The 25,215-nt window shown below is 43.6% G+C and overlaps 1 protein-coding gene across 2 annotated transcripts in view; it reads right to left on the bottom strand.

Annotated features, from left to right (window-relative positions):
* The window catches only part of MAPKBP1 (mitogen-activated protein kinase binding protein 1), a 216,215-nt gene that overhangs the window by 79,443 nt on the left and 111,557 nt on the right, over positions 1-25,215 (bottom strand). For both annotated transcript variants that reach the window (XM_060263107.1, XM_060263106.1), the window contains exons 4-10: positions 16,760-16,822; positions 15,339-15,396; positions 11,667-11,837; positions 7,187-7,324; positions 6,703-6,885; positions 5,229-5,246; positions 4,637-4,797 (exon numbers count right to left, since the gene is read on the bottom strand). In XM_060263107.1, the coding sequence (XP_060119090.1) occupies positions 4,637-4,797; positions 5,229-5,246; positions 6,703-6,885; positions 7,187-7,324; positions 11,667-11,837; positions 15,339-15,396; positions 16,760-16,822 (792 nt within the window). The remainder of the gene's footprint in view (positions 1-4,636; positions 4,798-5,228; positions 5,247-6,702; positions 6,886-7,186; positions 7,325-11,666; positions 11,838-15,338; positions 15,397-16,759; positions 16,823-25,215) is intronic.

Here is a 25,215-nt window from a genome sequence, read left to right as displayed (position 1 = left end):
AAATGGTTACTACTAGCCTGTCTACTAAAATATAACCACATTTATTAAGTATTTTTATCTTACTGGTCAACTAAAAATGGTTCATAACAACATATTAAACACAATTAAAATCCCAGTAAAAAGGCTAAAAAAATTAATAGTTATGAAACACCATCTGTAAGAAAGAACCTATTCCTCTCCCACTTGAGAAAGACCTCTGCCTTGTCAACTAGAAGCTATCACCACATCTTTCTTATCTGCACAAACAAGTAGCTGTCTATGTCCATATCTATGTAAATAATTTTTATTCCCCTATTAACATAGTCTGTCCCTTCCTACTATCAGAATTATAAGTTATGAGCTCAAGGCAAGATCCCATTTTTTTGCTTATATAACTTTGTGAGGTGCTCTTGTTATATTACCCCTCTCCTGTTTTCAAAGTGGGTTCCCAACATTTTTATACCTTAAATGAGCTGGAAAACAACAGGCTAGGAAGAAGCCTCCTGTGTACTGTGTGTTTGTAGGTGTGTAGGTATGCCTCGTGGTACAGAGTAGTAAAGCTGCAGTACTGCAGTCCAAGCTCTCTGCTCACGACCTGAGTTCAATCCTGGAAGAAGCTGGGTTCAGGTAGCTGGCTCAAGGTAGCTGGCTCAAGCCTTCCATCCTTCCAAGTTCAGTAAAATGAGTACCCAGCTTGCTGGGGGGAAAGTGTAGGTGACTGGGGAAGGTAATGGCAAACCACCCCGTAAAAAGTCTGCCTTCAAAACATCATGATGCGACAACACCCCAGAGTCAGAAACGACTGGTGTTTGCACAGGGGACGGCTTTTACCTTTAGGAAAATTGTGGTTTTCAAAAATGAAACTCATACAGATCCCTCCTCCTCCACCCCCACCCCATAGAATCCAAGGTGCTGCTCTCATGCAGCCAGTGAAGGTCCCTATGGGGGAAAGTAGCTATGTATGCATGAAGTAAGTGTTGAACTGAGAAACTCAGCATCCTGGACTTTGGGAAGTGCTACTTCACTCTAAGTGTGTACAGGTGTTATTTCCTTGAATAGGATGCCCTCTCTTTGTCTTAAGGGAGCTGCCCTCTGCCCTCTCCTCTCTCGCTTTATCATCTCACTCTATTCACATAGCCCTCCATGGAGACACATCTCTACAGCTCTGGCCCAGAATGTGGTGGTGCAAGTCCTGACAGGAATGTCATAGATTACACATATACATCCAGTGCTGTGCCAACTACAATGGCTCCCAGTGGAATACCAAGTCAAGTTCAAGGTTTTAGTACTGATTGACCTATAAGGCCTTGAATGGTTAGGGACCAATGTATCTGCAGGACCATCTCCTCCTCTCCTGGAAGGGCGTTACACTCTTCAGACAGCAACTTGCTGGTCGTCCCCAGCCCTAAAGATATCCAGCTTCCTCAACTAAGACCAGGACCTTTTTGGTCCTGGCCTCAACCTGGTGGTACTCTCTGCCAAATTCCATCAGGGCCCTGCAGAGCCTTATGCAATTCCACAGGACCTGTAAGACAGGGTTGTTCCACCAGGCTTTTGGTTGAGAACAGCAACGGTTTCCATCCTGACTGGCACCCTCCACTGTTCCTCATGTCTGCGTCCCCTTTCCCTCAGCCTGCGGGAGTGGCTGGCAGTCTGTAACTTAGATACTTTAATAAGGAATTGTACTTGCCATATATTTTTATAATATCTATTGCTTTATCTGGTAAATATTTTTAGCCTTATGTACATCACTCAGAGCCCTACAGTAGCAGTGATTGGACCATTCCTAAACTGAACGAACGAACGAACGAAAGTCTCTCCTGTAGGTACAATGCCCTCATGCTCCTCCACACACATGATGCCAGACAAGCTGGCCATTTGCGATAGGAAAAGTACTCTTTAGATTAGGCTTCTCTTTCTCTTCTTTTAACTGCAACCTGAATGTGAACTGGATCAACTTGAATAAATGTAAGTTAACTTTTTTTTTTTTTTGCAATATACTTGAGAGATTATTTACTGCACTTAGTATCATGCTTCTATGACTGGGCAAAACTCTACTATATTAACCAAATATCCCAATAGTAAGTAAATAAAATAGTCACAGCAGAGAGCAGCCATACAGTCACAAGTGCATAGCAATCTAGGACTGGCTTTCCTTCAGTCTGGGGCCCAACAGGGGGAGAGGATGCACACATCCTCTCAACACCCCGCCAGAGCTCAAAGAGCACAGGGAAGAAGCTGTATGAACTGAGGCTAAGCAACAACCATCTCATAAAACACTTGGTTTTCTCATAACCAAGAAGAGCCCACCAGGTGGCAGCCAATCTTTTCAGTGTGTGTGTGTTGAGGGATTACATTCTCCTGCCTGCATTGTGCTTTCTGCAGTGGCAATGTTCTTTGACAGCACATATAAGGTCTTGGTCCCTGTAGGGGTTTTCTGGGGGGGGGGGGGAGGGGGGGGGAGGAAGATCTGTTTAAAAAAAAAAAAACCCTACAATTTCCAGTTTAAATAAAGGGAGAAGGGATTGTAGAATCTTTCGGGCTCAAGTACCGTGTTCTACTGGAGAAAGTTGAGCCTGAAAGATTCTACAAACCCTAATGATGTTACCAGCCGTGAAAACCTGAAATCTTTGGAGAAGGGATTCTTTGTGAAAGAAGTGTACCCTCACGTTTGTCCAACCCTTCCCCTCCCTTGCTAATATCAGACTCAGCCTAAACAGGAGGACCACTTCAATGTGCTTGCAAGTGTGGATGCTGTCTATCTATACTGCACCGCATTCAACTGAATGAACTCTCAAATAAGCATCCACCAGGTACCATTCTACAGAAAGCAACACAGTAGCATCCATGCTCACATGTACACACCAATAACCAGTTTTTTGTGTTTCAATACTTCATATTTAGCAGCAATTATATGTATTATACATATCCCCTCCCCTGGCCCCAATGCTGATCAACTAGTACATTTCTTCTCATCAGGCACCATGTAGATATTTTACTATGATGGAACATTCATTACCCCAGCAACCACACATCTAGATCAGCAACTGAAAAGCACAGAATAATGGAACAACAAAAGTTTTCACAGTGGTAGGTACAATCCGAAACTGTAATACCCTTCTAAATCTGTTAAAGTCAATGAACACAGAAATGTGCAACTCTGCACATAACTGCCCTGAAAAGAAAGTATTCATTTGGCGCACTTTTTATCCCACCCTTTCTCCAAAGAAAGCCACAAGGAAGCAAAGACTGTACTGAAAGCCAAATTATTAATGAGGTCATGGGCTGTAAAAATTAAAAAGACAAGCATCCCACAATGAAGTTACTGCATGAGTTGTTCTAAAGACACCTGTGTATTTTGACTTCCTTTAAAAGATGTTGGGGGGGGGGGGGGAACATGCATCTACCAATTTTCTTGGCTCTCAAATCTTGTACTTAAAAACTATGTGATTTTGCTGCATAGGGAGAAATGACAAACACACGATGGGTGGAAGTTTTTACAAGGTGAGCATTTTCTTCATCAACTGCTCTTAAAAGCCTCAATTTGTCAAAGTGGAATACGTACATTCCATGTGCCATGTTTAGCTCTCCATTTTAAAAACTCCTGATCTTGTGATGTAAATACAACTCTTCTTAAACATTTGTTCTTCCTTTCTAGTAAAAGCCTGACTACGTAAGGTTCTAACTGGGGAAAATATTTTTTAAAAACCCCTCCATACAGAAGAACTAAGTTCACATGCACCAGGGAATAGCATGCATGGTCATTGTTTTTTTAAGCTACAGCTTCAGGGGTGAAGAATCACACTGAAAAGTCCTTTCAGATCTAGAAACTGATATGCTGAAATGGCACACACATCTTCCGTGCATTTGTATGTATGTATTTCTCATTCTGAAGTGACAATATGGCCACAACATGCTAAAAATCTGGCAATGCCAGGTTACTGAAATGCTGCCACAAAAGAAAAACAAGAAGCTGTGTGCAAACATGTGAAAACTAGAAACTGAATCAGACATGTGTGGAATGTTGTTCTCTGTTTTAATTAAATATCTATTTATCAGGAAAATGCTATGGAAGAGCAACAAAAAGTGTTCTCAATATATATACATTCATGCATAGTCCTAGGCTTTAGGTCTGCAAGCAAGGACAGAAAAGGGCTCTTCTATTTCCTACTAGAAATATGAGCAAGAAGCATTTTATGCAGGGCATCCCAGATACCTAGCATGAAAGACTCCAATGGAATTCTAACCTTTGAATTCAAAAAAAGTAAGCTCTACAAGAAACAGCTTTGAGAAACAGGCAAGGAGACATAAATCTATACAAAAATGGACTCATCCATATTAGTGTATGAAGCCAGTTATAGTCAGACAACTGCGCCATCTAGCCCAATATCTACTCTAATGGACAGCAGCTCTTCAAGATCTTATATAGAGGTTTCCCCCATTCCTGAGACAAAAAGAGCCTTCATCAGCGATTAAGGGTTGAACCTGGGATATTCTACAGGCAAAGCATCATTCAGCTATGGGCTCTCCTCACATGGACTACCCTTAAAGGAGAATGAACTGCAATTAAGGGCCTAACATAGAAACAGACACCCTAATAATTTTAAACCCACCACATGGTAAGCACTGTTACAGATCTAGTTCCCCCTTTTCCTACCTGGCATCTGTGATGCTGGCGATATCCGTTCCCAGGAAGTGAGGCTTAGGGAGTGTAGTCACAAAATGAAGGTTTGAAGGGTTAAAGATTCGCACTGTACCATCAGCACAGCCACAGAAGATGTAATCGTGGCTCAGAGAGATGCAGTTTGCCACAGTAGTCTAAGAACACAAGACACCAGTATGAGTAGCATTCTTTCCAAAGCCACCACAAGAAGTATGACAAGACACAAGGAAATCAATGGCTGAGGCAAGGGGCTGGGGGGGGGGGGGGAAGAGAGCCAAGGCAGAGTTAGAAATGGGAAATGAGATGAAGCCACCTGATGCACAAAGGCATTTTTTCCTAAACTGTCTTCTTTCCAAGACCAGTCTTCTACAGATCCTAGGATAACCAGTCTGATACCTTATTGGGAAAGTGTGTTTGGCATTAGAAGACAGAAAGCTAACTCACTATACAGGCTTCTTGATTTGGATTACATCTTATTCCTCTATAGCTAATAGATTGCAATTTGAACAATCGCAAACAATGATGGGAAATGAGAAGCATGATGAGCCAGTGGAGTGCTGGTGGCAATGAGTTCATTCTGACTTACTGTGAAGCTGTCTGTGTTCTAAGTGAAAGAGAAAAGGTGATTTTAGTGCAGAAAGGAAGAAAGGAACAATCAAGAGAGAGACAGATTAAATCTGGAGAGTGAACTAAGATTTAGAAACTGGAAGCCTTATGTTCACCATTTGCAAAGAAAAAGGGTTTTCACAGTGTTAGTTCAGCAGAACCTTACTTCTACACAGAATAGATCTAAAAAAAACCCACACTACTGTCTGGGAGGCAGCACAAAGACACCTTGCCCAATTCAGTTGGCTCATGTTGGAGCCTAGCAACAAAAGGTAAGCAAGTCACTATTTTCCAGCTTCAGCTTACCTATCCCATAACACAGTAGCAAATTAAGACTGAATTGCAAGACTATAAAAGCCACAATTAATTAAAATGCTTAAAAATAAAATGACTTCATTTTTATTTACAGCCTACAAGTAATACACAGTGTTACCAATACTGCAATTTCAGATAATGAGCATTACATTTTCCCATACAGGGCAACTGCTTGTCCCAGCAATGGAGCTTCACAGAGCTGAAACAACTTTCCAAGGGAAACCATTATTCAGATGCTGCTTCTAAAAGATTCAATTTCTCTTCTTAAGAAACTCAGACTTTAAAACTTACTGCTTCTACCTGCTCATACATATGATGCTGCCTTGGCTGATTTCAGATTGGTGGTGTTGCTCTTAGATGCTGTTTTATAGGATGTTATGGCTGGCTTTATTTATTTTAGCTCTATGTGATCTTAGAGAATCTTATGGCAGCTTTTAATTATATTGTGGCTGTTTGAATTGCTTTATTCTGTACTTTTATTGTTTCTCTGTCATACTGGAAGCCTCAAGAACAATTCTGGACTTAGAGTGTCAAGTATACATTTCTAAATGAAATAAATGCAGGTATATGTAAACCGGAGACTAAGAATGCATGTTCTGAGACTTCACTTTGTTTCACAGCTCCTACCCACAACTGTTTTCCTCCTAGCCAAACTTTGTCCAGGATTAGAGTTTAGCCATAAGAAATGTGTATTCTTTCTTCCAAATGCACTTATCATTCTTGGCTTCATTTTTAGTTGTTTAAGGTCTGAGAGGCACATTTCTGGGTGTATTATTTGGTTGGCTCGTATTTAGTTATTATTTCTCTGTTCATGCTATTTTATGCAGTATTTCTTTTGACTATTTTTTGCAATGCAACTGAATGATACAATTTTATGCTCTTCTTATGCATTTGTAAGTCAAAGATCTTTTTTAAAATATTTATTTATTTATGAAAAAAAGAAATGTGCCAGAAAACAGACCGCAGACGGAGGAAGAATCTGTTCCATACACCCCTTTAAATTGCATTGACCATTCCTACAGATCAACAGCATTAAATATAGTCTGGGTTTCACTGACAACAGATTTTTGGGCTTGGTGCATCCCTAACCCTCTCTTCCCTATGCACACATATATGAGAGATGCAAATTCAGAACTTACTCTCAGCTCCACCCACTTGTCCAGCAGCCTTTTCTCATTGAATTCACAAAGAAGGCCTGAGGAAGTGATACAGAAGGTGCTGTCTGCTTTCTTGCCCCTGCCACATGCTACATCAGTAAAGAAGTTGTTCCTCAGTTCCCCAAGCAAACCGGAGCGCCCGAGCAAAGGAACTGTGGCATTCACCTGGCCCAACGGGAGGGGGTGGGAAAGGAGAGAATATGTCATGATGGTTGTATACTAGCAATCTTAAATGGTGTGAAAAATTACACTGACATACACATACACAGAAACTTGCACTATAATATGTATGCAAAAGAAACTTCTTCCTTCATGTTCAGGGTTATCAAAACCAGTAAACTCCTGGAAAATGCCAAGCAAAAGTGCCAAATAATCACAGTGGAAATAAAGCAAAGCCTTCCAAATGTCTTCTCACTCCCAGTTTTTCCTACCCACCACCTGGCGCTTTTCTCATCCTGCCTCTCACCTTGGAGGTTTTGCTGTCATCTAGGTACCAGAATTTGATGTGCCGGTTTCCAGCAGTGACAAAGTAGCTGCAGTCCTCAGAGAATGAAACCGCTGTCACTTTGCTTGAGACCTTATTTGCTGCCACAACTATATTTTTCTGGAAAGAAAGTATTCAAGCAGGTCAGATTTCTTACTAAGCAGAATTCATATGCCATGACAATAGTTTAGCCATATCCATGACAAGAATCATAACCCATATTGTGCAAAATAAAGTGGGAGGAATTAAGAGAAAGTTGAGAAATGACTGTCCTTTCATAGTTTTCTCAACAAGACTCCTCTGATTTGAGCCACTGGTATAAATGCCCTCAGCATCTCTTATTAGGTTAGGTAATTTCACTGTTGCTACTTTTAAAAAACATCTTAAAAATGCATGCAGATAGCAAGAGTTGCAATGGAAATGTTTTGCAGTAAAGATACTAATTTTCCAAACTCACATGAGACAAAACAACAACCGGGGGGGGGGGGGAGATGCTAGAGTTTTAGAACATTCATAGTGAGGGTGTCAAGTCTCAGGGGGGTCTTGTCAATTGCTGCCACCACTCTGGGTTAAGGGTTCACCTTGAAAAGGCCCAGAGTTCCCTCCCAAGCCCTTCAGGCCTCTTGTAGCTTATGCCAAATAATAGGCGTGAGGACCAGGTAGAGTGAACAACAACAAAAAGGTTTATTTAAAGTCATTGCAAGATAAATTAACAAGGTGCATAAAACAGTAAAAGTGTGAAGGGAAAATAAGCAAAAGTCCTAACGTGTCTTAACTGACAGTCCCTAAACTACTAACCAGCACTCACCGCTTCCCTTGGCTCAAGCTCTTCAGCTGGGTTGCCAATCCCCAGGTGGGGGCAGGGGATCCCCCGGTTTGGAGGCCCTCCCCCCGCTTCAGGGACATCAGAAAATGGGGGGAGGGGAGGAAAATGTCTGCTGGGAACTCTATTATTCCCTGTGGAGATTTATTCCCATAGAAAATCATGGAGAATTGATCCGTGGGTATCTGGAGCTCTGGGGGGGCTGTTTTTTGGGGTAGAGGCACCAAATTTTCAGCATAGCATCTAGTGCCTCTCCCCAAAATACCCCCCAAGTTTCAAAAAGATTGGACCAGGGGTCCAATTCTATGAGCCCCAAAAGAAGGTGCCCCTATCCTTCATGATTTCCTATGGAAGGAAGGCATTGAAAAGGTGTGCCGTCCTTTTAAACGTGATGGCCAGAACTCCCTTAGAGTTCAATTATGCTTGTCACAGCCTTGATATTGGCTCCACCCCTAATTTTTCCTGGCTACACCCCCAAAGTCTTCTGGCTCCACCCCCAAAATCCCCAGATATTTCTTGAATTGGACTTGGCAACCCTATCTTCAGGCACAGCCTACCTCCAACTCAGCCTTCCAGGGAAAGAACACCCACTTCCTGGGCTGGGCCTTTATATTCTCTTCTCAGGCCCCACCCTCTTCGAGCCTGTTACCCTCCAAACCCCTTGCTACCCAATCAGAGGGACAAAGGGGATCCTGGGAGATGTAGGCTTTTCCTAGTAACTCCTAAGCAGGCTTCCCTGCGACCTGCAGGCCTCGCTAGGCCCAGGATCATGACAGAGGGAAAAGTAAATAAAGGGAACTTTTTCTCCCTCTCCCATAATCCTCTGATGAAAGCCTGTTTTTCCTTCATAAATGATGGCATCATAAGATCTACCCCAATATCTCCTACTAAATCAGCACTCCCCAGCTGCACTGGTGACAGATTTGTACAACTTCCTTGTTTTGGCAGGGAAGAATCATGAACATTGATTCTGTACATACATGGACAGTCACATACAGTGTCCACATCAAGCCACCAGAATTTGTGAAGGAGAGAGGAAGCGAGTCTAAACTAGTTTTAAGAAGATATACATAAGAGTTGGGTTGATCTATCCAATTCTCAGAATCATAAAGTTATCAAAATACAAGCATATCAAAATAAAAATTCTGATGTTAACTATAGACTGTGAACAGACTATCCAAAATATCTTCCCCAACCAATTTATATTGCATCAGCTACACAAGTACAAAATGATTACCATTCTAGTCTTCCTTATGCTAAACATGCTTATTCATGAATTTTCACATTCCACAAGAAAAAAGTGATATTTCAGCTGCACCAGGCAATAACATATATTCTTGTTCAAACAAAACTGCTTGTTTATTTGGCATTCTGATCAAAGGACTCTCTCTCCTTGGAGAAGCCACTTTTGTTATCAACAGTAACAACTGTTGAAGACCTTGTTTTGAGTATCACAGTGAGCAAACAGATTTTTAAAGGAACCTTGACAAAACAAACACATGCTCCTTTGATGCTTAAAGACACATGTATGCCAGCAATTACCTTTCCTTTTTAGAGCAGCAACCAGTGGGAGTTTAGAATGAAATAGCAGCTATTTTTTTAAAAAGCAAAAAGAGAATCTTTCTGCTTCAGAGTGGGTACTTTAAGCACAACAACCAAACTGTTTAATCTCAGAAGACCTGCTGTGATCTTCTACTGTGTGTGATAACCAAGAAAAGGAAAGGTCACTGCTGAAGGGGAAAAAAATCACTCTGGTTTAGCTATTGTACTCCAGAAAGCTTATTCCACAGATTAATTATGGTAACAAAAAGCTTCAGTTATCTTTTAGATCTGTCTTCCTTCTTTGAAAGGTCTCAGGACAATGAGCAACCCTCTCTCATTTAATTCTAATAACCTTGGAAGGTGGGTTATACTGAAAGAGCAAGACTACCTCAAGATCACTCCAGATTATCATGATTAGAGCCTAGTCCAATAACCTAACCACTACTCCACATTGGGTCTTGTTGAAATTCCTTTGAAGGGTGGGGGAGAGAGAAATGTCATCAAGTCACTTCTGACTTATATCAAACTTATGAATTAATGACCTCCAACACATTCTATCTTGCTCAGGTTTTGCAAACTGAAGGCTGTGGCTTCCTTGATTGAGTCACTCCATCTCATGTTGGGTCTTCCTCTTTTCCTGCTGCCTTCAACTTCTTCTAGCATTATTGTCTTTTCCAGTGAATCTTGTTTTCTCATAACTTGACCAAAGTATGATAGCCTCAGTTTGGACATTTTAGCTTCTAGGGAAATGTCAGGCTTGATTTGATCTAAAATCCGCTTGTTTACTTAATCTGTGTAATTTATGTAAGCAGGAGAGCTCAGCTTTTCTTTGTATGATTTTTGTTACACTGACAAAGACTTCTGACTCTTGCTAAGACCATGTACCACCCAATATTAGGCATAGCTTACTTCCTAAGAGCACCCCAATAAAATGGTACTGATCAATAAAAGGACATCATATTGCGGTATTTATCTATTCTTCTCTTCAGCTGAAGGTATGGTTGGCAGGTGGGAGTAGGCAAGGTAGGGGACCCCTATGGGACGCCTTCAGGTGCCCTCTCCCACCACTCCGATGCTTTTGGCTTCCTGGGCTGCAAACCCGGGAACCTGAGAGTGACAGGTCCATGTGCCAGTGTGTGCTCTCCTCCAAGCCTGGCTTCCTAGAAAGGGTTGGAGGAGAGCAGCCTCACTCTGAGGCTGCTTCCTCTTGCAGGGAAGGCAGCCAGAAATGAGGCCACACTGCCTCTTTTGTCCACCCAGGACCCGGGCAGACAAAGATGGTGGCCCGGCCTCACTTCTGGCTGCCTTCCCTGCGATGAGAGACAGCCTCGGAGCTAGGCACAGCAGCCCTGCTGCCGCTTTCACCTGCCCATCAGCAGTGAGCGGGATCACAGAGGTAAACAAAACTGAAGAAAAACAACACACTCACTCCTATGCACCATCCTATGCACGACACAACTACTGTCCAAAGAACCATGCAACATTTAAACTGTAGTCCAACAAATGATAAAAGAACCAGTCCAATTTCATTTCGGAAGTATCCTTCTTCAAGGGACCGTCTTTTGTACTCATAGGTTCAGTAGAGTTGAAGTGCCATAATCCATTTCTGGCTGTGGGTTAGGTATTTCTGCATCCTTCGGAGAAAGGTTTCCCTGAAAGATGCAGAAATACCAGGCTGACAAGAGAGGTGGCGCAGCCTCACTCTGATGGGGTGGCTTAGACATGGTGACAGCCTGGGGTGGCAAAAACCCCAGCACTGCCCCTGACTGAAGGCAAGAATTTTGACCCTAACATTTCAAGTGGGAGCTGAAAAAAACAGTAATGGTTTATGATGTGTCTAAAACAAGAAGGTGAAGTACCTAGCATCTAAATCGTTTCCCACATTAGTATGCAGGAAATCTGACAAAAGGCATCCCGTATCTGTCTAATTGCAAGGAATAACCCTTAATTAATATGACTTTGTGATTTATTATGACCATTTAATATCAATTCATAAACAGAGGCACGGGAAGCAGAACTTAAAACGCCCTTCTTTCTTTGAGATCTTTCAGCCACACCTACAAGAGTTCTAAAAGAAATCTTGTTCTATATTTTTACCTTCCATGACCAAACGTTGACAATCATGTCATGCTGGTAACCCACTGAGACGATGTACTTGGAGCTGGGGGAGAAAGCCACACACGCCACTCCATACTTATGCTCTTGAAGCTCCGCCACCTGAGTCCGTTCAGCCACATCCCATACTCGAACAGCTGGCATATGCCCACTCTGAAAACAGAGAGAAGGACAGCAAGTGAATATGATCTTAAAACCACTGACATTGCATCCCTCTGTGGACAAAGCCACCGCATTTTGCCAAATGTTTTCTAGCAGGGGCTAGAGGCTTGTCTAGCAGAGACTAGAAGTTTGTTAATTTCAGTCCATAAATAGTTAAAGATTTTAAAAGGCTACTGAAGGTCCATATGTATTCAATGCTAGTGTGTTACCATCAACTCGACCTTATACCTGGTAGTAAGAAATCTGTAAATGAGGAACCACATGGCACCTCTGTTTTTGTTATTAATATTGTACTGAGATTTGATAGGAGGTTGTTACCATTTATAACAATTTTCAGCACACATATTTAACCATTTAAAAGCACAACAGATCCCCACTCCTCACATAACTCAGGTATGGCCAATCAGAGGAAAGTAAAATAAAATACACACTTTTGAGTTTGCTTGGGTGTAGTGGTGCAGGGAGACAGACAAAAATTATCTAAAATGATAAATTGAAACAGTTCTCTGAACGATATCCTGCCCCCAAGGTAATGTGTTATTTGGTAGCTAAATGTAAAAAGCCTTCCAATCCAGTGCTGTATCAGTGGTGAAGATCATGCCTTCCAGAACTGCAGTAGTCTGCTTTGCTATCTGTGATCCTCTAATCAAATGATTCAAAGTCTAGCAGCTTCTGGAAATGCCCAGCTTACTAGTATTGAACCCCGCAAAAGATTAATTTATAAGTAAAGATTATGGTTAAACTGAGAAGATCAAGTATTTTCAGAGACTGCAGGGCAGCCAATTGTTTGTTGTTAAAACAGCCAGTGTACCAGGACCAAATTTCTGAAACTTGGCAATGCCACAACTGAATATATTGCAACATGGCCATTTTAAGTGAAAACCAGCAAAATCTTGAAAGGAACACGAGAGTGTTCAACTGCTGCTCTTGAACACCATCTTTTCAGAACATCTGTCATTTATAAGGATTCATAATTGCTCTTGAAGCTGAAAAACTGAAAACGAACTGACCCAATCATGAGGGGCAAGTGAAATTCTGCATTCCAGAAATATCAGAGAATTAAATCTTCTCAGTGAGGGACTGCAAATTTCCTTTCCTGCTGAGGGAAATGTCACAGAGAAGTTCCACATTTCTGTTAGCTGCCTGCCTGTTTCTAGAGATGCACAAATTTGCTCATTACTGCAGGGTAGTGGTTTTCATAAGTTGTCGCTGTGAACCATTTTGCTCATTTTCATTGCTAGTATTCTCCATTTGTTTCTTTCATGCCACTGATGTGAAAATAATAATAATAATAAAAATAAATTTTAATTTATATCCCGGCCTCCCCCGCCGAAGCAGGCTCAGGGCGGCTTACATGACATAGTACATTGTACCATGATACAACAATAAAATTCAAAGCAATTAGCAGCTTGCAGCACCAGGTCCAGATTTTTAGGGACATCGTCAGTCCGGCCATCCAGCATACTGGTGACAACCCAGCCCATATCTCCGGGCAATCTGGGCAGGGGGGCGCATGTAGATGTTAAACAACATCGGGGAGAAGACCGCTTCCTGAGGCACCCTACAATTAAGTAGGTGTCTCTGGGATAGTTCTCCCCCGATTGCCACCCTTTGTCCCTGACCCTCAAGGAAAGAGGAAAGCCACTGCACGGCCAGCCCCTGAATCCCGGCGTTGGCGAGGCGGCGGGTCAGCAACTGGTGATCAACCATATTGAATGCAGCTGATAGGTCTAACAGCAACGGTACCGCCGAACCACCTCGATCCAGATGCTGCTGGAGATCATCCATGAAGGCGACAAGCACTGTCTCCATCCCATGGCCCGGGCGGAAGCCGGACTGGAATGGATCTAAGGTGGAAGCGTCATCCAGAAAACTCTGCAACTGCAATGCCATTGCCCTCTCTATAAGCTACCTGAAAATTGCTCTCTATATAAGATACCTGAAAATTGCTACATAGATCAAGATGGGTAGCTGTGTTAGTCGGTCTGTAGCAGTAGAAAAGAGCAAGAGTCTAGTAGCACCTTAAAGACTAACAAAATTTGTGGCAGAGTATGAGTTTTCGTGAGCCACTACTCACTTCTTCAGATACTCAAGAAAGCTCACATCCTACCACAGATTTTGTTACTGGACTCTTGCTCTTTTCTATTGAAATGGACAGTTGATAAAAATCTAGCACTTAACTAGCATTTACCGGGGAGAGCGAAGGAGGGGAGGAATCACACACTGAATTTAGTACTTGTGATTGGAGGAATTTTTTAATAATCATTTCATGCATGTGTGTTTACAGAGGCCAACAGTAATCAAGTCAGAAGACACAGATGGCAGCTATCCAACATGGACATAAAGAGGACAGTCAGCATTTTTGTGGTCTTTCAGCATCCAGCAATTCAAGTTTCACTGCACACAGAGAATGAATATTGTGTATCTGGTCTGCATTAGATACAGAATGCAATCATTTCTGTCTTTCCTTTTTGCATCTTCCAAGGGGAAAAACCTTCTGCCAGCGATGAAGTAAACCTGCCAAACCCACAGGCACCAGAATCTTTGTCACTATTCAAGGCTTCCTTCTAAATGACTTAAAAAAAAAAAAGACTGTTCTGCATTGTCTCTTCTGTATCCCAAGCAGAAACCAGAACTTCTGATCCACATCCTCCTTTACGGATGAATTAGAGGATGCCAGTGCCCACAGCTAATTCTTACCCTGCAAATCTTATCTTTGCTTTTCATCTGTCTGAATACCCAATCTTTATTCTCTGGAAAATACATTTAAAAGCAAAGCTTCTAAAGAGAAGTAATTGAGATTCATACTAGTTTCTACCTTTCATGGTTTAGAGAAGTCATAACATAGAAGCAAATTAAGGTTCCCTCGTGACTATTTTAATAAACTGTTAATTAACTTCAGTATAAACCACACTTTCTATTTCCTAATCTCAAGAAGCATCCTTTTGTCAAACCACACTGATAAATTGCTCCAGTAAGATAAGAAGAAGTTGCTTTATTCAGGATCATCCTAATGGATCACTTGGGCCATAGTTGCACCCCCAGCATCTCAGAGATCTTTTTCCCCAGCCGTGCTTACCAAAATTCTTTCACTGAAGATGGTCAGAAAGGAAGAATTTTGTATATACAAAGTGTATGTTGTACTACTAAGCAATGACTCCTCTAAAAGCAATGACATTACCTCAGACAGGAAGAGGCAAGCTCTGCCTATCTAGAACCCTAAATGTTCCAACTCATCAACTATTCTAAGGCTAGAAAAAGAGAGTAAAATGGCGAGCAGCAAAAAGGCAACATGAGCCCTTCTGTCACACAAGGAGCTTCTCGTCCTTTGTATCAAGGCTCTCTCCCAATACCAAATAGGCAGGAAAAGGTAAAAAGCTGCTTTAGCCTGTTCACATATCAGCCTGAATGTGTGAGGAGAAACTTCTATGATTCGTGAGAAAAGGGCAGGCAGCCTCTCATATCAGCAGGCTTTAAAGCTCCACCACTTACCTCTCCAGTAACCAAGTATTTTCCATCAGGAGAGAAAGCAAGAGCTGTAATAGTCTTCCTGTTCAGAAGGAGAAAAGACATTTTGTGAAACAGCTGAAGGTGATGGAGTTTTCAACTCAACAAAACTAAGGTGTAGATCTGGGACTATAAGCAAGACCATACTAGCCTATGTAAACCATCATGTACATAATTCCTAACAGTAAACTTGGAGAACATGTAAATACTGGATCAGCATTCCACTGCTTTGCTTTTTTTTTTTTTTAATGATCCAGTTATAGGCTTGTTCTAAAATCACAACCATTAAGAAAAAAAGAGAAAGTTTATCAGCCTGTGGCTGATGCACATGTTTTGAAAATACTGATACAGCTGGTATCCCAAAGTCTCAAACAACCAACTCTGATGCTTTTCCAAAAAATTATTTTAAAATTAAAAGGAATTTAGACATCAAAAGGGATTTTTTTAGTATTTAAATAATTAGTATTGTACACTCAAGTAGCATCCGACTGGCTGTGACCCAATTAGAAAGAAGTTCCTATATCCTTCACTTAGCAGTCAGATGATTTCCATGGTCAGTATCCCACTGTTCAAAAAACCTTTAGTTCAGTGCAATATCAATATTCCTGTGGATTACACCAGTGGTGGTATCAATATTATACAACTGATGCTTCAAAATCCTGATGTAGGATCATTCAGCATAACAAACCACTTGGGAAGTTCTTAATTCATCAGCAGGAGCATGATATAAATACAATTTAAAAATGCAACACAAGTTCAAATTTCCAACCAATGTGAAAATTCAAACACGTTCAAAATGCTTTGGGCAAATTATATGTTGCATAGCGGGATGGGGTGAACATCACTAATCCGTAATAAAAATGTGGTGAAGAGAAGCCTGAATAAATTGATAGATGACTAAATTCTCTCTCCTGTCAGTAATCCTGGTATCTATTCCTTGAAGAGACACATTTGTGGATGGAAGCCAAAACAGAATTCTGCACAAAACTCAACACATTTCTAAGAAAGTCAGAATGGCCAGGATAATAGTGAATAAAAATTATTGGTCTGTTTGTGCCTAAAACTCCCAAATTAAAAAATGGCAAAATTTAAAGTAAAAAAAAAAAATCTCCCCACAACCCAAATATGAGCACAAAAGAAAAGACTAGAACACACAAGTTCTGAGCTTCCTTTCCCAAGTTTCAACAGCTAGCCATACTATTCCACTGGGTTTGTTTATTCCTATGCTCCTAAACTATTTCAGCTACTGTACATGAGTGGCTGAAAGACAGAGGAAAGGGGTTTTTTGTATGCCATCCTTAATTTTGATTGTGAGGCCCCACCACTTGGCAAAGTTTTAAAAGGCCTCTCAGGCTTCCAGAAAAAGAAAAGCAAGACACCATTTGACAACCCTGGATTTCACTCACCTGGAACTATTCAGAATATGATGCTGCTTATTCTTCCGGGGGTTGAAGAGCACAACGACACACCTATAGAACAAGAATTTTAAAAACCATTAAATGCACATCAATAGCCTTTCAGATATAGCTATTGATCAATACGTTCTTTTCTTCTGCAGAGGACAGTAAAGCCTGCTCTGGACAAGTATTGTGGGGAACACAATACAAGTGAATCTTTTATAGCAGGGGTCCCCAACCCACAGGCCACAGACCAGTACCAGTCCATGGCTATTAGCAACCAGGCTGCAAGGCAGAGGTGCTGCACTGCCCCTTTCACCCACCCAGGACCTGGGCAGACAAAAGAGGCAGTGTGGCCTCGCTTTGCAGGGGAGGCAACCTCAGAAGAAGAAGAATTACAGATTTATACCCCACCCTTCTCTCTGAATCAGAGACTCAGAGTGGCTTACAATCTCCTATATCTTCTCCCCCCACAACAGACACCCTGTGAGGTGGGTGGGGCTGAGAGGGCTCTCACAGCAGCTGCCCTTTCAAGGACAACCTCTGCCAGAGCTATGGCTGACCCAAGGCCATTCCAGCAGGTGCAAGTGGAGGAGTGAGGAATCAAACCCGGTTCTTCCAGATAACAGTCCATGCACTTAACCACTACACCAAACAGGCTCTCTCAGAGCAAGGCCACACCGCCTCTTTTATCCACCCGGGTCCCGGGCAGGTGGAAGGGGCAGTACTGCTGCAACCTTCAGCTACCCCTCATTTAAAGACCTCCATGGGGAGCAGGAACAGGGGCAACTTGGGGCAGCAAAACCCCAGTGCCACCGCCCCCACCGATTTGTGGGAAAACTGTCTTCCACAAAACCGGTCCCCAGTGCCAAAAAAGTTTGGAGCCACTGTTTTATAGAATTTTGGAAGATACAGGAAATCCTACGTTAATGTTTTAATTGAATCACTCCTCCGCTGGATGAGAGCCATCAGCTTCATATAACTCAAAGGATTTACAGCAATAGCATACTTCTTGTATTACTCTGTAGTCAGGGTTATCAGGCAGATCACACAGGCTGCAAAAGCCAGTCAGCCAGCCAGCTCTGGATGGTTGTGGAGAGTTTTGGAATGGAACATGAACAGTCTAGGGTGGCCATAATATCTGCAGGCCAGCCAGGGACACCTTGAGGGGGGAATGAATGTGTGCGTGTGCGCGCGAAGGGCGCGCCGCCGCAAACAGGAAGTGACGTCACTTCCGGTGACATCATGCCACTGCCGGAAACAGGAAGTGACATCACTTCCTGTGACATCGTTTCCCCGCGCCACCTGCCGGAAGCAGGAAGTGACCAATGAGCTGCGCTGCCCCAAGGACTGAACCCCTGGCCCCACAGCCAACCCCGCCCTCGTGGCCCTCCAGCTCGAGCGCTGTCAAGCCCGTGGCCTGCGCTGCTGGGGGAGGGGCAACCTACGACGTGCCCCCCCGCCGCCCCCCTCCCCTCCCGCCGCCCAGACCCCACCCTCCCTTCTCACCGAGGTATCGCCTCCACAGCAGGCCGGGCTCCTCTAGCCCCAAACTCCGCTTCCTCACATCCCACAGGAGGTGGGTGCAGCACCCCCGGGACATGGCACCGCGCTCTAACAAGAGGGCAGCCCTCTTGTTACTTTCCTGACATGGGTCCACAAACTTTGACAGAAACCTTTGCACGCTGGCAAGCCAAAAAGCTGCACCTCATTGGACAAAGTGTCTCAAATGACCCATTGAAACCAGAAGCAAAAGAACTGAACCTCAACAAAACCTCAAAACCCAAGCATACTCCAAATCACACCCAGAAGCTCAGAAGAGATTGCCTACAGTACGAACCTATGCCTGTTTACTCAGAAGTCACTCCTTCAGAGCTCAATAGGGTTTACTCACAAGCAGTGTTCCCTCTAAGCGGAGTTAGCATGAGCTAGCTCACAGATTTTTAGCCTCCAGCTCACAGATTTTTGTCTTAGCTCAGGAAGGATGACCCCAGAGCACAATAATTTATGCAGTAGCTCACAACTTTAATTCCAGTAACTCACAACTTTAACACAGTAGCTCACAAAATAGCATTTTTGCTCACAAGACTGCAGCTTAGAGGGAACGCTGCTCACAAGACAAGGCTGAAACCTGGGTTTTATTTACACCTTGTACCCAAAAAAATATTTTTAAAGGGGACCATGAGCACATGATGTCCCACGCTCGGATATTCATTGCAAGACATACAGAAGCCAAACCTCCAAAAGCAGACTTTACACTCAGACACAAAATGGGGAAACTTGTACAGTTTAAAACACACCATGTCCCTTTTGGTTTAAAGCAAGGGAAGTGATGCTTTTTTTAAAGAAAGAAAGAAATTGCACAGGCTGACAACATTTTGAACACAGAGGAAACAACATTGTTGGCTGAGGGGTGTGTGGGGGGGGGAATAAATTCCCAGCTATACCAGAAATGTCAAGACACAAAAAACCAACACCACCAAGAACTACGGAGTTACACGGAAACAGAATGGCTTTGATGTGCATCTTCGTTCCTTTTCTCTCTTTGAAATGGGAAGCTCTTTGGGCAACCCTCCCCCCCCACCCCCATGTAGACCGAGCTGGCTTCTCCGCTTGCACGCCATTTGCGGCAGCTGCCTGCCTTCAGTCGAACAGACCCCCGGCGGCCATCTGGTCTGGGAAACCGCATGCACAGATCACGGAGCACAGAGCACGACCAGCCCCGACATTCAGGGGGATGACTCAGTGGCAGGAAGAAGCCGCCAGTAACAGGTTCCTCCTGCTGCTGCTGCGCCCGGGAGGAGAGAGGAGAAAGTTGCAAGCCCGAAGGCAGCCCCGGCCGGCCGGGAGGAGGCGGAGCAGGGAGGGAAGAAGAAGAAGAAGGGACCACACCGGGACAGCTGCAGAGCTGCAAGCGAACCACCCTCCGAGCTTCTCTCTCCAGCCCGGGCGTGTTGGATTGAGGAGCACGCTGCCCTCCTCGCCTTGCCTCTCTCTCTGCCCAACACCCCGACAGAGGGAGTTGCGCAAGGCAGAGCAGCCGGCGCAGGACTTCTCCCAGGGACCTCTCACCAGTGTGCCCTCTAAGCTGAGTGAGCGGGAGCTGGCTCACAGGTTTTTAGCCCCCAACTCACAGCTTTTTGTCTCCGCTCAGGAAGGAGGGCCCCGGAGCACACGAAGTGATGCAGCTCACAACTTCAATGCTGCAAGCAGCTCACAAAGTAGATTGTTCTGCTCGCATGATTGTGCAGCTTAGAGGGAACGCTGCCCCAAACTAGTTTCTTTCGCCCTTCTCTCCCCCTCCCCCCGCACCCCCGACTTTGGCTCCTGCTCCGCTCCCCCTTGGATCACCGCGAGGAAAGTTCAGCCCGAGGTGGGGGGTGGGGACTCTCTTTAACCCTTTCCTGACTGGGCGACTTGTATGTCTGTGAAGGAGGGGTGTTCTTGCTCTGCTTCTGCGAGGCGGAGGACGGCAGGTCGACCGAAGGCGCTGCGTTACCAGTCACCGCACTCACCATGGCGGCGGGATTTTGGCGAACCTGGGATTTGCTTGGTCCCGGGTTAGCCAACCCGTGAGGCGGGAATTTGGGGGCAGGGGCGGGACTTTCCCAGGTGGGCGGGACGATCTGGCCACCCTACTCCACCTGGAGGTTTGCAATTGTAGGCTATGGTAAGGCCCAGCAGGGGAAAGGGGCCAAGGTGAGTAAACCTCCCTTTTCTCCCACTGCTCAGGCCCCAAAGAGCTCTTACAAAAGATACTGGAGAATGCCTGAGGTCAGGGGTCCCCACCGGAAGCCCCAGCTTCTGACAAACTGACATAGGCAACAAGGCAAATGCAATTTTGGGCTGTATCAACAGAAGTATAGTGTCCAGATCACGTGAAGTGATGGTATCGCTTTACTCTGCTCTGGTAAAACCTCACCTGGAGTACTGTGTTCAGTTTTGGGCACCACATTTTAAGAAGGATATAGACAAGCTGGAATGGATCCAGAAGACAGCAACGAAGATGGTGAGAGGGCCGGAGGCCAAGTCCTACAAAGAAAGGTTGAAGGGCTGGGCGTGTTTAGCCTGGAGAGGTTGCGGCTGAGAGGTGATATGATCACCATCTTCAAGTACTTGAAGGGCTGTCATATAGAGGATGGTGTGGAATTGTTTTCTGTGACCCCAGAAGGTAGGACCAGAACCAAATTAAAGCAAAAGAGTTTCTAGCTCAACATTAGGAAGAACTTCCTGACCATTAGAGTGGTTCCTCAGTGGAACAGGCTTCCTTGGGAGGTGGTGGGCTCTCCTTCCTTGGAGATTTTTAAACAGAGGCTAGATGGCCATCTGACAGCAATGAAGATCTTGTGAATTTAGGGGGAGGTATTTGTGAGTCTCCTGCATTGTGCAAGAAGTTGGACTAGATGACCCTGGAGGCACCTTCCAACTCTATGATTCTATTATACTACTACACAGTTCTCTAAATGTGTACATCAGTTCCAATTCTGTCATGGTACCTTTAATAAAGTTAAAGAAAGGATGCCTCTGCAATATGCTGGAGAATGGCTGAGGTCATGGGTCTCCACCAACAGCCCCAGCTTCTGACAAAGTGATGAAAACACAATTCTTCTAAAAGTGTTAAAGAAAGGATGCCTCTGCAGCACAAGATGATCAGGGACAGAGGCCTTGTGAAAAAAGCAATGTTATATTCAAAACCAGGCCTCTGGACCTCTATAAAGAACTCCAATCATATCTCGCTGCTAATACCCACCAGGTTTATTAGCCCCAATCTTCCAGTATGAGTCACATTTCAAATTCAAAGGACATTTATTGAAACAGCTCAAGGCCGCTTTGCAGGGTCATTGCCAAACTACACCAGCAGTCTGTTGCCATAACCAATTCGTTTATGCAAACTGCTTACAGGAAAATTTACTGCCTTTGCATACAAACTTTTCATTTCCAAGGCTTGAGATGGCACACCCATACAACTATCAATCTCTGATGACAGGACAAGGTCCCTGTGGTAGCAAACAACTGTGAAATACAGCTTTTTAATAAACTACTATCTCTCTCACATCTTGAAGAAGCTACAGATTTTTTTTTTAGACAGTAGATTTGAGCACAAGATGAAAGGCACACAGCTGCAGTCAAATTATTAAAGAGCACCTGAGTCTAGTATACCAGCAAGTGATCCTCCAAAATACTGGGAGAGTATATACCCTTGGCAGCTCATATAAGCACTGGAAACACCCACAAGAGGAGGAAGGAGTTCAGCATTATCGGTCAAGAACTATTAGAGATTACCCATTAGATTGAACTGGAGGCAACACAGCCTCAGGTTTTCCAGTAAGGCACGTAAGGGAGACCATGACCATTTCAGTCACAGAATATAAGACTTGAGAACTGAACTGCTTGCTGCAAAAATTTCCCAGAAGAAACACATAGCTCTGGTAAACACAACGAGTGGGATATTGCATTTTCCCTGTTAGAGTTAAGTTTTGGAATGGAACAAGATATAAGATGTCATGTTTGAGTCACACTTATACATTGACTCATTCAAACAGTTCTGTGGAATTCTCCCCCCCCCCCCCCCACACACACACACCTTTTCAGCTCACTTGAGACTTTAAACCCTTTTTAAATTTTACTCTCCCCCCTCCCTCTTGACAGCCCCCTTGTCCATTTCCTGGCTTGATTCATCTCTTGCCATGCCCTTTCTCAGACTCCACTCTTCCCTCAGCAGGCAAATAGAAAACAAATTTGAGGATTTTTTAAAAAAAGTTCTACCTTTTCTCTTAATAGTAACTTGAATGTGACAGGGTAAAGACCTGCAGGTGAAGCTTTTCCTATTGTATTAGTGTTCTTAAACATCTATTGAATTTGTCTGCTAGACATGCCAGGCACATGTCTAAAACCCCCAGGAGACTTTGGGGAAATGGTATAAGGAGGAATATCAAAATATGTTGTCAACACAGAGATATCACTTCTAGCTAAAACCCAAAAGTGACATTGCCAGGTCAACACCACCTCCCCGTCTAGGGCTGCCAGGTCTGCCCTGGCCACTGGCAGGGGATAGGGAGCTAAGGTTGCCAGTTCCAGGTTGGAAAACTCCTAGAGGTTTGGAGATGGAGCCTGAGGAGGTCAGGGACCTCAATAGGGTACTTTGCCACAGGTCCCACTTGGAGGCTCGTATACCCCAACTATCACTTATTCAAACAGGCAAGGAGCAGGAAGTAACCTGGCACAGCAGGCAACGTTACTGCTCCTACACAACTTTTTAAAAACACAAAAACACTGACGGAGGATGGAGTGGTATCCTACACCTCCTATTCTAAAACAGTATATACTCCCCGCCTCCTCCAAAAAAAAAAGTTCTGAAAGAACTTGCAAATCAGTGCTGAAATTTTGTCCAGACTTTGTTTTTTAAAAATCCTTCGCTGTATTTCACAAAGCTGTCAAATACTTGCATTTAAAAATGATCTTTTGTTCTTGAACTTCAAGTAGTTTAGTATTATGGAAGTTCAATACTTATATTAATCAGACCCTTCATAGAAAGAATACTACGATATCCCAACGGCCAAATTTTCAGTCTGACAGCAAAAACTTTAATTTCAAGCACTGCTTAGGGCTAGGTTTATTCAGAACAGCCTCTTTCCTTCAACAAGGTAGGCACATGCTAACAGGTGCAGCTTCTTCTATCGCAGTCTTAACTGCAACAGTATTTGAATAAATTTCATCTGTTTAATGTTTCAATTCTATCTCAGGTGAAATATGACAGCCTTATTTGACACAGACATAAAGTGTAGTTTGTATGCTAAACATACTTGGGCAACTTGAGAGTTCAACACTGTGTGTTTCAAGTGCCATCAATTCACAGCCAATTCACAGCATGAGATTTTCAAGCAGAGACTTCAGAGGGTGGTTTTTGCCATTGCCTGCCAAAGCATAGCAACCCTAGACTTCCTTGGTGGTCTCCCATCCAAGTACTAACCAAGGCTGATCCTGTTTAGCTTCTGAGATCTGATGAGATCAGACTAGCCTGGGCCATCCAGGTCAAGTAGTCTGCCTGCCTACAAGCAAAAACATGCAAAGGTATGTTCTGCTTTCTCCTGTACACACCATGGAAAAACTTATGAAAAAATTGACTTCTTTGTCTATAACTGCTCAAAGTTTTCTCATCTTTCAATAAATTTCTCCATACCTACATTCACACAGAGCTCAGTTAAACAAGGCTCCAGCAAACCCCCAACCTCAAGCATTTCATTTGTTATAAGTGTGGTGCTCATGAAAATCCCTTGAAACAGTGTATGAATAATAATAATAATAGCTACCACAAGGACTTCTTTTGTAGAAAAAGCCCAGCAGGAGCTCCCCCCTGCCTTTCCCAGCGCACCTGCTGCAGCGGGCACGCTAGGAAGGCTGAAGCCATCAGGGAGGCATTTAAAGATGCCTACCTGTGCCATCGCTAGCATGCCAACTGAAGCCCTGGCCAGACCAGGCGGAACTCTGCTCCTGCACAAAAAAAGCCCTGGCTGGATAGTTTTTTTCCAGTGCAAGCAAAGAAACAAACTTTATTAAATACATTGTGAGGGAAAGAAGCCTAGAATGAGCAGGAGAGAGCTACAGTGAGACAACACAAATTGGAAGTGCCTGTTTTTAACCACTGAGCAAGGGAACTGCCAGAGACTGCTGCCACCAGGCGTGTGAAGGACAGAGATGGAACAGATAAATGTTTCATGCTTCATAAGATGCCAGAGAAAATTAACAAAGAACTGCACAGGACAGAATTATCATATTGTGTCTATTTAAAAATTGCTAGGATTATAAATTAATTAGTGATTATGCCACCCACTTAAATGGGATACACCACAGATCAGACTCTGCAATAAGGGCTCCAGGGAATTACTGGGTGTGTGTCTCTCATCATGTAGGATAACTGGAAAGAAAACTCCTCAAGACATATATGCTATGAATTTGCTTGTGCTAGGTTTGCCAACTACTATTTGGTTAGAGGCTGCTGAATATTACGTACTACATCTGGGAAGATTCTTCCCTGAGTGCTGCTAAGAACAGAAGAATGAACAAACAAATAAAAAAGAGCCCTGACAGCTCACAGACCAATGAGCTAGGGTTGCCAGGTCTGACTCAGGAAATAACTGGGGGCTTTGGGGGGTGGAGCCAGAAGCAAAGTTGTGATAAATATGACTGAATTCCAAAGAGAGTTCTGGCCACTGCATTTAAAGAGACAGAGCTCCTTTTAAATGCCTTCTCTTCACTGAAAAAAACAGGTTGCTTACCTGTAACTGATGATCTACGAATGGGCATCTGTGCAGTCATAAACACGGGTTCTCCACACAGCTACGCATTTGTGGGACTACACAGAGACCACGATGAAGATAAACAGGTTGCTTACCTGTAACTGATGATCTTCGAGTGGTCATCTGTGCAGTCACACACGTGTGGCTGTGTGGGACTGCACAGAGACC

Source organism: Heteronotia binoei, chromosome 21 (genome assembly GCF_032191835.1).
Source record: "Heteronotia binoei isolate CCM8104 ecotype False Entrance Well chromosome 21, APGP_CSIRO_Hbin_v1, whole genome shotgun sequence".
Lineage (NCBI taxonomy): Eukaryota > Metazoa > Chordata > Lepidosauria > Squamata > Gekkonidae > Heteronotia > Heteronotia binoei.
Note: the sequence above shows the minus strand (reverse complement) of the source record. Positions and strands in the feature narration are given on the sequence as shown.